The 16942-nt window shown below is 37.2% G+C and overlaps 1 protein-coding gene across 6 annotated transcripts in view; it reads left to right on the forward strand.

Annotated features, from left to right (window-relative positions):
- Positions 1-16942, forward strand: part of DGKH (diacylglycerol kinase eta) — a 175332-nt gene that overhangs the window by 116734 nt on the left and 41656 nt on the right. For all 6 annotated transcript variants that reach the window (XM_032873944.1, XM_032873945.1, XM_032873949.1 and 3 more), the window contains 6 exons: positions 2327-2429; positions 3494-3653; positions 5661-5769; positions 5898-6037; positions 9295-9379; positions 15237-15322. In XM_032873944.1, the coding sequence (XP_032729835.1) occupies positions 2327-2429; positions 3494-3653; positions 5661-5769; positions 5898-6037; positions 9295-9379; positions 15237-15322 (683 nt within the window). The remainder of the gene's footprint in view (positions 1-2326; positions 2430-3493; positions 3654-5660; positions 5770-5897; positions 6038-9294; positions 9380-15236; positions 15323-16942) is intronic.

Genomic DNA, 16942 nt, shown 5'->3' on the forward strand with positions numbered 1-16942 from the left:
TGTCTCTGCCTGCCGTGTGTAGGTCTCTACTTGTAATTTCTCAGTGGTTTTTCAACTTTCCTAACGTTCACAGGAGGAGTTCATTAGCTATTTTACTTGCTCACTCCACTCGCCCTTTTAAAAATTTCATGAACAGTGTAGAAGGGTGGCTACAGAATGTGGAAGGGGGCATTCTGGAATGTCTTCTCCCTCTTTTTTCTGGCAGAGTTAGATATCACCTTATCATGAAGTCGTTCCTGCCCTGTACTGTGTCTGTCAGACATTCAGGCCACTGTCTGAATGGGCCACTGTCACCTTGTCACCTCCTTCTCAGTCTTGTACTTCCTATACAATATCACTTACCTCTTCACACATTATTTTGTCTTTAAAATAATGAGTTTCTGACAGAATATCTAGTTTGTAAACCAGTCATGTAGTTTTTTTTTTTTTAAGATTTTATTTATTTATTTGACAGAGAGAGAACACAAGTAGGCAGAGAGGCAGGCAGAGGGAGAGGGAGAGGGAGAAGCAGGCTCCCTGCTGAACAGGGAGCCCAGTGTGGGACTCGATTCTAGGACTCGATCATGACCTGAGCTGAAGGCCGCTGCTTAACTGACTGAGCCACCCAGGCACCCCCCAGTCACGTAGTTTGAACAGAGTAAAGTAAGACCATAGTTCCACAACTCTAATGAGTCCGTTTTTCCAGTTGTTGTTCAGTCTCTGAGTACACTTTTACCTTTTTATAAAAAGAGTGAAGATACGATTTTATCTTCTGCTTTTTTCATTTAACTTTGGTATCAATATTTTTGTTTTGCTCTGTAATTCTCATACTTTATTTTAAAGATTTTATTTATTTTTATTTGAGAGAGAGGGTGAGAGAGAGCATGAGAGGGGAGAAGGTCAGAGGGAGAAGCAGACTCACCATGGAGCTGGGAGCCCGATGTGGGACTTGATCCTGGGACTTCGGGATCATGACCTGAGCCGAAGGCAGTCGCTTAGCCAACTGAGCCATCCAGGCGCCCAATTCTCATAATTAAAAAAAAATTCCTTTTAAAACTATCTGTGCATGCTTGTTTTTTTTTTTTTTAATCCATTTAAGGTGTTAATTATTATAAACAATATTAGGGAACTATGCAAAATTAGGTCACTACATAAACAAGAATCACTATTTAATTTCAGTTATTTTCTCAAAAGTTTTGATAAATAGGTGTTTAATTAAATATTTTATTAATTTTCTAAAAGGACTGATGAAATAAAGCTGTATTAAATTTAAGTGCTTTATGAAATGTCTGCTTTTACTGCTTAAAACATTTCCAGGCTCTTTAGGTAAGTACTTAAAGTATTGTAAACTCCCTGGGTTCTACTTAAAGTTAGCCCTGCTCCTGTTCACAATAGTATCTTGACTCACCTTGAAACTTTGTTTCTATGAAGTTCACACATTTACTGAGTGTCTATGATATATATCACTTTCCAGGATAAGTGTCCAATAATAAGACCTTTTCCTTTTCTTTTCAGAGCCAGAAGTCTAGACGAGAAAATAAGCATTCATGTATTTATACCTATAATAACATGAATATATAATATAATAACATGTTATAATATATAACATGTTATTATATATAATAATTATATATAATTATATAATAACATGTTATATATAATATATATATATAATATAATTATATATAATATATAATTATATAATAACATGTTATATATAAAAAAGGTGTGAATAGAAAGTTATAGGACCACTGCAGAAAAAGCAGACACATTACAAATTTTATTTTCATTAAATTCTGTAAGAACATTACAAGGTAGAGGTCATCAGTTTCTTTATGGATGATGACATTGACAAGTACTAGTGAACTTCCCTCCTTTCTCTTCCTCTCCCTTCCTCCTTCCATTCATTCCTGCCTTCCTCTCTCCTCTCCCCTTTCTTCCTCTGCACTCTGTTCTCCTCTCTTCCTCTCTCCTCATCTTCACTAGGCATGTCTTTCCTTTTTTTTTAAGTAATATCTACACCCAGTGTGGGGCTTGAACTTCCAATCCCAAGGTCAAGAGGCTCATGCTCTACTGACTGAGCCAGCCTGATTCCACTCAACAGTTATTTCTCTATATACCCTACTTGCCTGTGATAATCATAAAAGTAGGCTATACAGACCAAATCAAATTCCCATCTCTACAATAATCAGCCCATTCTTTAGCATTGTAAGTATTGTGCCATGAATTACTGAATATTTTGTGATATAGTTGATCTTCAGTGATCACTTCCTTAGGTGCAATTTATGCCATAATAAAACATTGATGTGTTTTTATGATTCTTGAAAGTTTGTTTGTTTGTTACTAGGTACACACTGCCTGCAAAGATTTATACCATCCTGTGTGTCCCCTTGGCCAATGTAAAGTGTCTGTCATACCTCCAATTGCACTGAATAGCACTGATTCTGATGGTATGTATCAGTAGTGTAAATATGTATATTCCTGGTGTATTAAATGTTGATTTGTACATTTACTTTCCTAGAACAAATTGAACTATAATTGGTTATTCTGGTCAGTTTTTATATAAATCCATTTAAATTGCTGAACAGTACATTTAACTTTTAAAAGAACATTGTAGAATTAAACCTTAACATGGCTATTAATACACTGGTGAAATTACTAAGCATAAGCCTTACAGATTTCACATTTCAGCAAGTAAAATAAGATCATTATTCTATAACAAAATGTAATCCAAAAGGTTAATTTTTGTGTATTCTTTTTTCCTTCTGTAATTGAAATCACTCATCAACATAGCTCTTATTAAAATCTGTTTTCCTATAATTTCTTTGGAGGAACTTATATTTCTATAAATTCCATCACTTTTTCCAGAATCTTACAACTTGGTTAAAGTGCTAAAGAACCCTGCCTTCCTTCTAAGCAAACCATATTACAAAAGGCTTTTACCATATGCTATTATTAAAGTTTTACATTAATAAAGTGCTTTATGATTTTCAGACTTTTTATGTTAATTATGCCAATAGATACTATAAATACGAGGATATAGGCTGCAAAAGATGTGATTTTTTAAACCTGTGCTATTAACAGCCCTCCCCGTAAGCCCTGATAAATCAAGCTTCTATTATTTATGATAAATTTTAAAGTATTTTCTAAAGCCTCATGAAGGAGAAGTTAAAACATTTTATAATACTGACTATGAACATAAATTCTTTGACAAATGTGAACTTGGAGACTCATTGGTGTTAAGGTAGGTGGTGTCTCTTCAATATTCTATGATTAATACTTTTACCATCTTTGGTAGGATTTTTCATTATAGAGCGTATTTTAAAAGATAAGTTCTGTAGTTTTAGTATGTAAATAAAACTTCTCTCCGTTTGGGGGGCTAAATTTTAATTTATTGTTCAAGCAATAAACAAGGTTCTTTATGAATTTGTGTTCTTTTCTCTGAAGTTTCATCAGTAGTAGTTTAAAACGGGCAGCCGTTCATTTTGATCCCGTGTTGTGTGTTCTTTTACAGGTTTCTGTAGAGCGACATTTTCATTCTGTGTTAGTCCTCTACTGGTTTTTGTCAATTCTAAGAGTGGAGATAATCAGGGAGTAAAGTTCCTTCGTCGATTTAAACAGTTGCTAAATCCGGCTCAGGTGTTTGATTTAATGAACGGAGGTCCTCATTTAGGGTAATTGATTATTGATAAATCTCATTGGAATGAAATAGCACTAAGCATGAAATGTGTTTGATTTTTCAGTTTGTGAAGATTGTCGATTCATCGAGACATCTCTTCCCACTCTTCCCTTTTTTAAAGCTCTAATTCTAAATTTTAACTTCACCTTTTGATATTTATATAACTTCCTTATGTGCTGAAAAATCCAAAATTTGTTCAGAAAATGTTTTAGAATATATCCTGCTTCAGACAACACTAATGGTTTGCTTAGCTCTAAGAAAGATCAACTTGTGTAAATATAGAAATACCCAGTAACTTCAGAAAATTATCTGCATGGAAGGCTAGCAACATTGATTTTTATAATCAGTTATTTAAATAATCAGTTATTTAACCAAAGCCCAGACACCGCTGTGGGTCTCAAGGATAGCTCCTCAAGGACTTGAGACTCAATTCCTACATGAATGACAAAAAACACTGGTGTTGATTGGTCTTTTCAGCTTTCTGGAATGTCCTCTAACTTACAATCTGAAAAAAATTTAAACGATTTTCAGTGAGGGAAAATATGCTTTATGGTACTTTTAATACATTTTTGGTGTGTGTATATGACTTTGTTGAGGAGGTGATACTGGATCACCTGAACCTGGGTTTCATGCAACCTCTTCATGATTTACTTCTGCCAACTCCACTTTTCTCTTGGGTTCCACTGTCACCTTAAAGCATGAACACAGTTGTAAAAATGGAGATTTTAGATACCCTGAAAAGGCCCTGGGTTTTTAATTTAATACTTTCCTGTCTTTTCTCTCACCTGCCCTCAGTCCGTCTGAGTGCCTCTGTTCACTTCTCTTCGGGTTTGTTTCTTCTTGTTTCTGTTGCCTTCTTGCCAAGTCTCAGGCCCTCTCGTCCTGTTGGTGTTGGTCTTCATCCTTTCCCAATGCTCCCCCCACCCCGCACCCCACCCCATGTCTCCTTGTACATGTCTTCCTCTTGTCTGGGTCTGGCATTTCCTCACCTGGCTTCACCTCTCAAGTGTGTCTCTTGCATTGCTGGTTAGCTGTGTCTCCCTTTCTAGCATGTCTGTTTCATAATCCTTCACAGTTCCTATATCTTATTTTATATATGTGTACTTTTCCCACCCATCCTTTATGATTCCAAGGAAGGCCCTTTGTGAAACTTCTTGAGATTGTCTCAACAGCATATTTTATAGGGTTTCCACAGTACTCGAGGTGTACAAAGGTACATTCAGGAGATGGGATGTGCCCAAAGTTAAGATGAAGGAAGGACAGAGGTAAAAGACTGACCCAGACTAGGGGACGAGGGGGAGGAAAAGCAAGTGGGTGTCCAAAATGTGGTATGTCGGCAAGGTTTGGTGGATCCCTTTAGGAACTGACTTGAGTGTCAATAATATCAGTGCCCTAGATTCTCCACCCCCAGTTTGTAATATGCCATTCTTAAGGAAATCACATATCCTTGTAATGAGAAGAAAAAAAATCACTACTTTTACCATGTTTTATCACTTACCTTTCATTTCTTTTTTTTCTTAAGATTTTATTTTATTTATTTGACACAGAGAGAGAGAGATCACAAGCAGGCAAAGAAACAGGCAGAGAGAGAGAGAGAGAGAGGAAACGGGCTCCCTATTGAACAGAGAGCCCGATGCGGGGATTGATCGCAGGACCCTGAGATCATGACCTGAGCCTAAGGCAAAGGCTTAACCCACTGAGCCACCCAGGCGGCCCACCTTTCATTTTCTTTCCTGGGTTCTGCTTCTTTGTTTTCTCATATCTCACTCCCCTTCCCTCCTAATTCTATCTCCATTTCTACTTATAATCCCCTTTCCTCTTAATGAGTAAGCAGTTTTCTCAAATTAAAAATTGCACTTCCATCTTTATAGTATCATTAATGTGTATGTAAGCATTCTTATATTTGATCTGAACACAAATACCAATGTATACAGAATAACAAAGAATTGGGGAAAATGATTTTTATTTATTTATATTAAAATAAAATACTTTTTGCTTTCAGTTTAAGATTATTCCAGAAGTTTGACAATTTCCGAATACTTGTTTGTGGAGGAGATGGAAGTGTAGGTTGGGTCTTGTCAGAAATTGATAAGCTCAACTTGAATAAACAGGCAAGTACTAAATCTTTTCATGACTTGTTAACATGAACGTATACTAACTGCTGACCAGAGGAGAGCAGAAGTGTTGTGGCTCCTGTTTCTCATCTTGCCTGTGATCTCCCTGTTGTGCTTTCTTCCAGTGTCAGCTGGGAGTATTGCCTTTGGGTACAGGAAATGACCTTGCCCGGGTTCTAGGCTGGGGTGGTTCCTACGACGATGACACCCAACTTCCTCAAATTCTAGAGAAGCTGGAACGTGCCAGTACCAAAATGCTAGACAGGTAAAAGTGAATTTTCTTCTAACACTAGCCTGAAAATGACATACTGACATCATTTTTGGTAGTTGAAATTTTACGAACTCTAAGCTCGATGAGGATGGAGACTTCCTGGTCTTACGCACTCTTTTCACTCCTGAGGTCTACTAACTTGCATAGAGTAAACACTCAATAAATATATTTTTGGAGTGGATGGATAAATTGTAACAAAAACTGAGAAAACTAATCTAATGAACCCACTGTTTTAAAAATAGAACATCCTGCTGGTAGAGCACTTACTTTTCGTTGTTGTTCCAGTCAGAAGACTTAAGCAGTTCATTTTGTGTGGGGGCTTTTGATGACTGTAATGGGTATGGCCCCATTGTCCTGTGGCTTCATTAAAACTAAGGAAGATGTATAAACTTGAGATGTGTTAGACTATCTCTTCTTGATTATGCATATTAAAAATGAATTGAACCAACAAAGAACTAAATACTAAAAAAGACAATCCTTTCCCAGTGACTGGGAAATACTAAGAACACCATATCAAGGAATTACTACTGTGTTTGTGGTATCCTTGACCACATCTCAACTTCTTTCTCTCTAAATGCTCCGTGTATAAAAAAGGAAATCACAGTATGTGTACCCTGAGTATTATAAAGAAGGTGGGTAGGATTGGGACCCAGTGAGCAGTAACCTGCCCTTCCCCCACCATAGGTAGAAGACAACTGTCAGAATATCATTATAAACTTAAGCTAGCATGAATCAAAACAACGTTGATAGGATTAGCCATCTGTGGAACTGTTCCCGAAAATAACAAAATCTCATCAGGGAGCCACCAATCTAAAATGTAATTAACTCTAAAATGAGCTATAACCTAATTAATTGTAACCTTGCCCATCATAAGGTAATGTATAATGGTTGATTCCTTTGCTGACAGGATATTTAAAAAGAGCTGGGCTGTAGAGCTTCTGTCTGTGGTTATCCAAAACTATTCGTGAGAGGGATATCCCCCTAGCTGGGATGTGTAAAATAGATTATGTCTCCAGGCTTTAAAAGAACCTGGAGGTGATTTCCCAATTCTGTGCTTACCAAACCACAAAAAAATGGCTTTTTGCACAAATTTAAACACCATTCTCGCTGCATCCCAGGAAATGCTGCTAGACATTTCCTCCACACTGGGTGTGTGCTTTTCCTTTGTATGTTAGAAAAATTAACTTCTCCAGGTGGTCCGCAGAGGAACAGTGCCCCCATGGTGAGAGTCTTTGTTGCAGACCTGCACACAACAAAAGAAGAGAAACATCAAAAGAGGCTGGAGAACCTACGACCGTTATTGGAAACATAAGACTATTTCGTTCTGGTGTTGTCTTCACTAAGAATACTGTTGGGAAAGAACAGGTGGCAGAAGTCCCTGTTTAATATTATTTGAATTACAGAAGCTTTTCATTTTTAATCAATTGATTTGCTCCTCAAAACAACACTGTCAGGCGGCTAAGAACAACATTATTATGACGATTTTACAGAGATGGAACTTGAGGCTTGTGGAGACAGTGAGAATATTTTTTCGTCTGCCTGGTACTTTTACTTGCTTTACTTATCTCATTTAATCATCCCTACACACCTAATGCTGAATGAAATTATAATCTCCATTTTACAGGTAAAATGGCTGAGGAGTGTCACATAGCTAGTAAGTGGTAGAACTAACTGGCACTCTCTTCTGGAATCCTGACTCTAGTTCTCAAGCTCTTTCCTCAGCACCGCACACTGTGTCTTCCTTAACCCACACATGCGTCAGATAGAGCCCAGCCTTCCGGCCTCTGACTTGGTTAGCTGGTCCCAGTATGCATCCTTTCTTCATTTGTCCCGCCACTTTCTCTTCTGTCTTTGGCTCCAGCCTTTTTCTATCAAGGGAGGAGGTACAGTATGGAAAGTACAGCAAACTTAAGACGTTTGGATTTCTTTCCCATTTCTTTCACTGTCCTTTGACCAGAGGAGTATTTCAGCTATAAGGAACTTCACTTTCATGTTTCTCGTGGTGGTCTTCCCTCTTTGCATATCTACAGAGTTTCATTATTTTATGTGTTTTCTGAACCAGGATATAAACTTCATTTGGAAAGTCTTAATCAGCATTCTGTTTCCAGACCATGGAACACTGTCTGTCATTTTGAGATGTTCAATAAGTGTCCATTGCATGAATGAATGAATGGCTTTTCGTGCCCAAATATCTATTCCTTGATAGTATATTCATGTCAAGAGTTGAGGAGTAGCTATAGGTATTCAGTTTTTACATCCTAACATACAACCTATGGCTTTGGGGGAGATTTTCTGGGAATTTGGATTTTTATGCAAAGACTTATTAGTTTGAATGATATACTCAGCTCTGTTTAAATACTGATGCTAATCTTGGGATTTTCCCCTAGGTTCCATTACTGGCTTCAGCTGTGATATGCTTTTCTTAAAATTCATATGTTATGGTACTGCTTTTATTATGCTTTGTGTCTTTATAAAATTGTGATTTCACATCCTGTTACTGACAACAGTAATGTCCCTACCCACTATTCTTCCCAAATTGTGAAATTATTTTAGATGAAGACTGGATTTATCTGGAGTTGATTGCTTTTAATAGCAGGTGATTCAGTGATTGGTTTGAAATTAATATTTACAGCTAATTGAAATAAATTTGCTTCAAGTGTTAAGAAGTTAATTATTATTTCTGTTGAGTTTTTCTTCTCAACCCCATGCTTACTTTCTTTCTTATTTTAAGAAGGGGTAGTTAGTTAGTCATTTCATGTGTGTATAACCTGACTGGACAAGATTGGTTGGCACACAGAGAATGATTTATCTTTCATTGGCACTATGCATTTGTTTAACTGGGACATTGTTTTAGAACTTTGGGATGTGATCCATTAGTAACCTATGAATCTAGTTAGTTACTTGTAGTTAACATTATTTAAGAAGTGAAAGAAAAAAGAAAAGTTAGAATACATTGCACTAGTGAAGAAGGGAAACTTTTGTTATATGTGTGCATTTCTTACTGTGGGTCATGGCCTTTAAAAAGTTTGGGAATCCCTAATCAGAGAATTGGTAAAATGGACATCGTAAAGTATGTTTTCAGAATTTTATGAGATTACCAAAATCCCATTTCTTTCCTAATGTTTGGTTGTTTTAGGTACAATAAACCACAATTTGTGCATATATGTGTACATGTATATACATGAGGTAAGAACAAAGTCAGTTTATTAAATTTTAAAGGAATTTTAGACCAAAGATTTTTCTCCCTTCAGGTGGAGTATAATGACCTATGAACTCAAATTGCCACCAAAGGCTTCTCTACTCCCAGAACCTCCAGAAGCATCGGAAGAATTTTATGTAAGACTTTTACCCTTTGCCTCTTTATCATTTGGAAATAGGGGTGAATATCTTGAACAAATAAGAAAACTTTATAAGATATGCTAGCATGTTTGGGGCGCCTGGGTGGCTCAGTGGGTTAAAGCCTCTGCCTTCGGCTCGGGTCATGATCCCAGGGTCCTGGGATCGAGCCCCGCATCGGGCTCTCTGCTCTGTGGGGAGCCTGCTTCCCCCTCTCTCTCTGCCTGCCTCTCTGCCTACTTGTGATCTGTCTGTCAAATAAATGGATGAAATCTTTAAAAAAAAAAAAAAGATATGGTAGCATGTTTGCTTAATTTTATGTTTTATTGTGTTGGGTAGGGGCTCATTGACTACTTCTAGTCCTCTGCCCCAGAAGAAAGAATCCTTACGATTTAGGTTAGAGTCCTTCTATGACTACTGTCCTGGGAGTGTGAACTTGGCCATATCACTCACTGTCACGGGCCTCCATTACTCTATCTGTAGAGCAAGTTCCTGATGTTGGGAGGAGTAAACACAGGACCCAATGTGTATAACGCACCAGGCATGCGAGTTCCCTTCCCCGACCCTCATAGTTCTCCCTCACCATTCCACCTGCCTGCTTCTGTTTACCAGCAGGGCTCTAGAGAAGGCCTGCAGATGAGAGGTTCCTGTTAGCTTTTACTCATCTTCTGCTTTGGCCATAGACACCTGACTGACCAGTAGGTATTAGCTCAGCAATTCGAAACCACCGGTGCTTGTGGGCAGAGTATGATATAATTTCTCTCTTCCTACTTTGCCTCTTCGTTGAGGATTCACCATTACAAGCTTCCCTGTGAAGCCTCTTGGTCATGAGAAAACAGTGGAAGAAAGAGCGCTCACTTCATCCCATCCCTGCTACAGACTGGTCATCACTCTAGTTCTTAGATGTTTAAAGATTGTTTTGACTAAACCTTAAAGCACTGGAGAATTGAAACCGATCCTAATTTTCAAAGGATTATCCTCTGACTGACAAACTGCTTGATCTATGATAACTTATTTTTCCCTCTAGGAAAATTCGTCTGTTTATTTACAGTTGAAATCTCTGTTTTGTCATTAAGAAAATTATGAACATGTCAAAACTAAGGAAAGGAATGATAACTAGAAATGAGACTATTCCTTAAAGAAGCTAGTTGTAATTGAACACTTTTTTTAATCTAAAAGTAACAAAAACTGCTTCTAAAAAATATGGAAAATACAAAAATAATTGAAAAAATAATCTTACCTATAGCCCCGACAAAGATAATTCCTATTAAAGATTAATATGTTTACTACTTTATTTTCACAGTATTTTTATTTATAGTATTATTTTATCCAACTATAAATATAATACTTGTTCTTATAGAAACCAGTCTTTTTTCTTAATAGTATCTTTGTAAATGATATTAATTTTCTCCCCAGAGGGACAAAAGTGGGAATTCTTTTGTTCTATTTACTTTAGAGAGGTCTATTTCCTAGACCTAGGTCTTTTACCTTTACAATAATAAAGGTAAACAATTTACTTTTATTACATATATATAGTCGTTAAATATGAGATACAGTTGTAACTACATGGAAAAAAATCTTTTTTTAGTATAAAAAGCTTTTGAATAAGACTTAATTTACTTTGTTATTTTGTTAAAATATTGTATAACAAAGGGACGGCATGCCTTAAGATTACAAGTTAAATGAATGTTGCATATCACTCCAACTAGTGGCCATGTGTCCTTTTTGCCTTTAAAACTATAATAAAAGCAAGTTGAACCTTCCTTCTTAGGCTCAACCTAATTCCCCAGCTTATATTTTTTTAAGTATTCATTTTAAATTCCCTTGTGCATGATTGTGAAATTATTATTTTTCCAGTTTTCCTTAAAAGGGCACAAATGTGGTTGAACTTCCTAATTATCTTAATAACTTAGCATTCCACTGGCATTGTAGAGTCTCAGAGCTTAAAGAATTATGACAGTTTTATTAATTTCTTATGGCCATAATTAAGTAATTCTGTTTGCTGTTGTACTTTTTAAACCTAGAAAAAACAAGGATTCCATGATTCCTTTCAGTAACAATGGTTCTGTTAATACTCAATATTAGGAAACATGTTGCTTACATTTAACATGAAATCCCCTTGCCGTCATGTACTGTTCTCTTACATCCCTTTGCAAATGAGTATGTGTCCCCGCAGTGACATCATGCTCAGTTCATACCTGTCCTTACCTCAGGTATCACCTGCTCCAAGAAACCATCCTTCATCCCCCAAGCCCTAGTACCCTTTCCTGCTTCACAAGTTCAATGGCCCCCTTCCATTATCTTGGTGCTATTGTACTGTCAAGACCAGGCAATGTGTTATTCATTCACCATTGCGTTGTCATCTGGTGTTGGGACTGGCACAAGGTGGACAATTAATAAACAATTCATAACGTCATTTTTTGGTCTAAATACCAAACGCTTTTGGAACTATGGGCATCTTGTCATCCAAGCCCTCTGGCCTTGTGTATTTCTTGGAAGCCCAATTCCCATCGCATTCAGATTAGATTAAAAGCTTTTTGAGGCAAGAGTCATCGTTTTCTTCTCTTTTGTATCCTATCCCTATCACACCAGTCTAGTGAGTCAGTAGCCGCTTATTTATTAATGGTAAGGTCATCAAAAAGAAGATGTGAGCTGCTGTCTCTTCACCAACTCCCTGAAAATGGGAGAGAATGGCTTCAAATCTCTGGAAATGAAATTCTTCCTATTCATTTGTTTTTAAATTTACTCTTATTGAAAGCTTCTCTCCCCTCAGTTCTTTCTGTTTCCTAGCTGTTTGGTTACAGCATGCTAAGATGTTATAACTTTATTTGTAAATTATATTTATTATTTCTTTCAAAGGGCTCTTAAGTTGTTAGGACATAAGTACTTATTAAGTTGTTTGTACTTAACTACCGTTAGGGATTCCTTTTGGCCTCGGGGTACTGTGACAAAATCTTTCAGACATTAAGGATGCAATGAGGCCAGAAAGTTGGAGAATCTCTGTTCTCGGGCGAGGGGCAGACAGTAAATGATCAGCTATGTTTAGGTTCTCTCCAGGGCGTAATGGTTGCACAGAAGAGAGGATGTTTCGTCTAGCAAGCTCAGTGACGTCTTTACAGAGGAGGTTGTACGTGAACTGGGTTTTTGGCACAAAAAAAGAGAAGTTGGAATTAGCCAGTTGAGAAAGAGCATGACATAGAACCTCATAGTAAGGACCTTGGTACATTTGGGGCCCTGCTGGTAATACTGTCGGGTTAGAGTGGGTGGTGCAAGGCAAGAGCATCAAAACATATGACAGGGAGAGAAGGAGGATTCAGATCATGGAGAATCCTGGGAATTATGGAAGGTCTTGCATGTTAGCTGAAGACTTTTGACTTTATCTGAAATGTAAGGGGGGGAGATCCCCTCAGACATGAGAGATATAGTGTGATCAGATTTGTGTTTTAGGAAAAAAAAAAAAATCAGTGTGCCATGAAGTGGAGAATGGTTTGAAAGGAAGAGGAGAGACATAGGGATCCCAACTACCACGCTATCATAATGATACACTTGAGAAATGACAAAATTTATATTTGACAAATACTGTTAACCAAAGACTAAGACTTGCTTGTGGGGGAAGGCAGCATGATGGGAAAAGCCACAGACCTGGCCCCTTAGTTTGTCTTTTCTTCATCAGCTGTGGGTCTTGGGCAAATCTCTCAACTCACCTGAGCCTAAGGCTCCTTGGCCTAAAACAGTACAATTAATGGGATAAATACATACAGAATATTTCGTCACAGTGCCTGATACACAATAAAAATAATCATTGTTACCTTAACTCCCTGACTCTAAGTGACTATGTAATAAGTGACATCAATTATTTTATCTTCAGACAGAGAGGTTATTTATTTTTCCTCTGGGAGAGGTTGTATTCTTTGCCTTTGGTTATTTTTAATGGACAAAACCTGGATTTTTACACATACATTCAAATGGAATTAATGAGAGTTTAAAATATGTTCCCCTATCTTCTTAGGCTTTATGACCATGTATCCTGTAGGGAAAAGAAATAAAACTAACCTTTTTGAAAAATATTTCCCTTCATGCTTTCTGAAAAGGTAATTTTCATTTTTCTGATCTTGACTGTAAAGAGGCAGCTTTTAATGTTTAGACTAGAAAATGAGCGAAATGGATTTATGAGTGAACACAATGTTGTGTGAGGCTTTGAGTATCCTTCCCTCCTGTCTTTCCCCATGAAGAAAGTAAGATCAAAATTCAAAAGGCAGGCATACTGATTAGCCACTGGTGGAACTGAGTGGAAGTCGGGAATGAGATCTTTTGGGAAGACGCTAGTCAGGAAGGCTTTAAGGAGGTGGAGGGTGTCACTGGATCTTCATTTCAATCTGAATAAACTGGTGTCAATGGGTAAGAAGCAATGAAAGGACATCTGAGTAGGGCAGCAGAGCACAGGAGGCCAACTTGAATAGAGGAGGTGGTTTACACTGGAAATTTCTGAACTTTAGAACATGGTATATAATTGAGGCAAACATTTGATGGAAGGCTCTGACTTGAGGCTGTTTAAATATTGTGCACATTTTTACTTATTAGGAAGATATGTTGTTTCAACAGAACATTAAACTTTGAGTCAAACAGAAAAGGGAACATAGGACTTCCCGAGCATTTTGATTCCTTCCTTCTCTAATCTATTTATTCACATGGTTGTAGGACAACGCATTCAGCATTCTAAAACTCTTCTTATTGAATTATACAAACAGAAAAGTGCACAGATCATACATATACTATTGGTAAGTTTCCACAAGCTAAACGGACCCATGTCATCAAAACCCAGATCACGAGGCAGCATTACCTGCACCCCACGAGCCCCCTGAAACCCCCTTCCGTTCACCATCCCCAACTCCCACCCCAAGAACCACTCTCTCAGCTTCTGAAAGCACAGATTATTTTTGTCTGTTTCTGTATTTATAAAAGGAATGCTTTTGTAAGCAGCCCTTCTCTGAATCCTTTCCATTCAACTTTATGTCTGTGGGATTCATCCATCTTGTGGCGTAGTTGTAAATCACGCGTTCTCATTGCTCCATGATACTCATTGCACAGATATGCTACATTCTGTTATCCATGCTGCTGTTGAAGGAATGCTGCTGTGAACGTTTTCTAGCACGTGTCTTCTGGTGAATGCACATCGTGTTTCTTAGCGGTATATATGTATGTAGAAATGGAATTGCTGGGTCCTATGCTGTATGCCCGTGTTCAGCTTTGATAGACACTTAGCAGTGTTCTGGAGTGTTTTTATCAGCTCCTGCCTCCCACCGGCAGTGAGTGAAAGTTCTGTTCCTCTAGAACCTTGCCAGGGTTTCGCACTTCCCAGGCGTAGTACTGTTTTTGCTTTCATTGTAGCTTTTCTGGTGGATACAGTGGAACTCCATTGTGGTTACAGCTTGTGTTTGCGGAAACAAACCCAAGCTGATAGCTGATGAGGCTGATCACCTGTCATTGATGGTGGCCCGTTGGTATTATCTTCTTTAAATTTCTAGTCTTTTGCCCATTTTTCATTGGTCATCTGGTGCCTTTTTGTGCCAGTGCAGATGGGTTCTTTAGCTATTAAGCTAATACGACATTTTTTTTAATTTAATGGAGTTTATGGATTTTTTTTTAAGACTCTAGATTAAGGAATTTCAGAAGCAAAAAGCCTTTTATAGAAAGGAAGTTTTATTTATTTCGTATGATGACTCTTTTGTATATTTCATTATCATCATTGCCCTGTGTCATTTGTGTCCTGAATGGTCCCAGTTTAAAAGCAGTAATAACAGCGGTATAAATGCCGGAAACAATAATACAGTGTAGGTTTTTTTTGTTTTGTTTTCAGATGACAATTTATGAGGACTCCGTTGCAGCTCATCTTACAAAAATTCTCAATTCTGATGAACATGCTGTGGTCATATCATCTGCCAAGTGAGTGACAAAGTTGAAGCCATGAAACAGTTACACGGTGAAAATGCTCATTCCTACCATTTATGTCAGTTTTTTGTGATTTTTTTCCCTTCCCCAAAATCCATGAAGTAGTTCACAGAGTTAGATCTACTAAACTTGCATTTTTTTTTTTAATCACTTTACTGTCTTATTTGCAGTGGAGTATATATTTAGAGGGGGTTTTTTTGGATGCTTAATCTGAAATATTTTTATCAGAATAGTGCGATGTTTAGAGTTTAACTGATCTAAGCTCCTATTTAAAGAAGCATTCATATATTAACTAAATTGAATTTAAATAAAAATTTAAAATAAATAATAAATAAAATAAAGAAGCATTTATAATTAATTATAATATGAAAAACACATTTCACTATAATTTATTATTTCCATAAACACTACTCTTTAGGAATTGTTTACATCAGGAAGGGGAAAATATTGAAGAGATTTTTCAACATGACATCAGCGTGTTTAAATGACATAATTATGTTTTAATTCAAAGTTGTCAGATTTTAGTTAAATTGATTCTGTACATGGAGCCAGAGCTACTTGATTTTACTATCCCAAATGTTGCATGCCTGGAACTTAGAATTTTGTTTTGAAGCATCCTACACTGATGTCCTAAGACCTAGAAAGTCAACTAGAGGCAAGGGCGAAACCCACTGCAATTTTCAGCTGATAAGCAAGGGTGGAAGCATGCTTTACAATTCTCACTTAGCAAGGAAATATTACTCTTCTACAGAAAGAGGAGAAAAAGAAGTAAAGAAAGAGAGTGAGAGATTTGGGAAGCGGTGGGGACAAAAATACACTGACTTTAATATATTATATACTTACTTTGCAAAGAATCAAGGGAAGACAAGATAAATCATTATAAACAGATTTGCTTGTGACAGAGTATAAACATCGTGACAATTGCTTTTGATGCCATAAGCCGGAGGAATAGGAAACAGGGCTGGGCAATAGGAGGAGTTGAGCAGCTTAAGGCAGGCGTGCACCCTGGTTGTCCAGAGAGGTGGGGGGCAGACACGGTGTTCCATGCATATATAGAGCTGCTGCTGGTTTTCTGTTGCTGTTGTCTGGTTGGGTGTTTTCTGACGAATTGTGTTGCCTTGTGGCGAAATGTAGAAATCTCCAGTTTGTCCCAGGCCTCAGTACTCCCTATTGTCTTCCTCATCTTGGGCCAAATTTATATACCAAAGTTATTCCTTAGGTACTTCCTAAATTACTTCTATGAAGAAGACATTTGCGTTTACCGCCCTTGCCCTGTGAGTCAGATACTTTTTTTATACGGCATTTAGAAGATCTTGCTAGAAAAGATGGAAAGCTGAAATGGAAACTTTTAAAAAGTATAATGGGTTATAAAAGAATTATTCTTTGATGCAGTTAAGTAAATATTTTATCTGGCCCCCTTTCATAGTTTGGGTATTAGCAAATCCATAATATTGGCCTTCATGTGTTTGATTACTGCCTTCTATACATCTAACATATTTTTAATTGAGAGATAATTGACTTTTAACATTGTCTTTTGTGAAATAAGATCTTATGTAGAATTGCAATATTTTAAAAATTAAAATTGTATTTTGTTGTCATTAATAAATTGGACAG

The sequence above is a fragment of the Lontra canadensis genome, unplaced genomic scaffold, assembly GCF_010015895.1.
Source record: "Lontra canadensis isolate GAN:19392208 unplaced genomic scaffold, GSC_riverotter_1.0 scaffold51, whole genome shotgun sequence".
NCBI lineage: Eukaryota > Metazoa > Chordata > Mammalia > Carnivora > Mustelidae > Lontra > Lontra canadensis.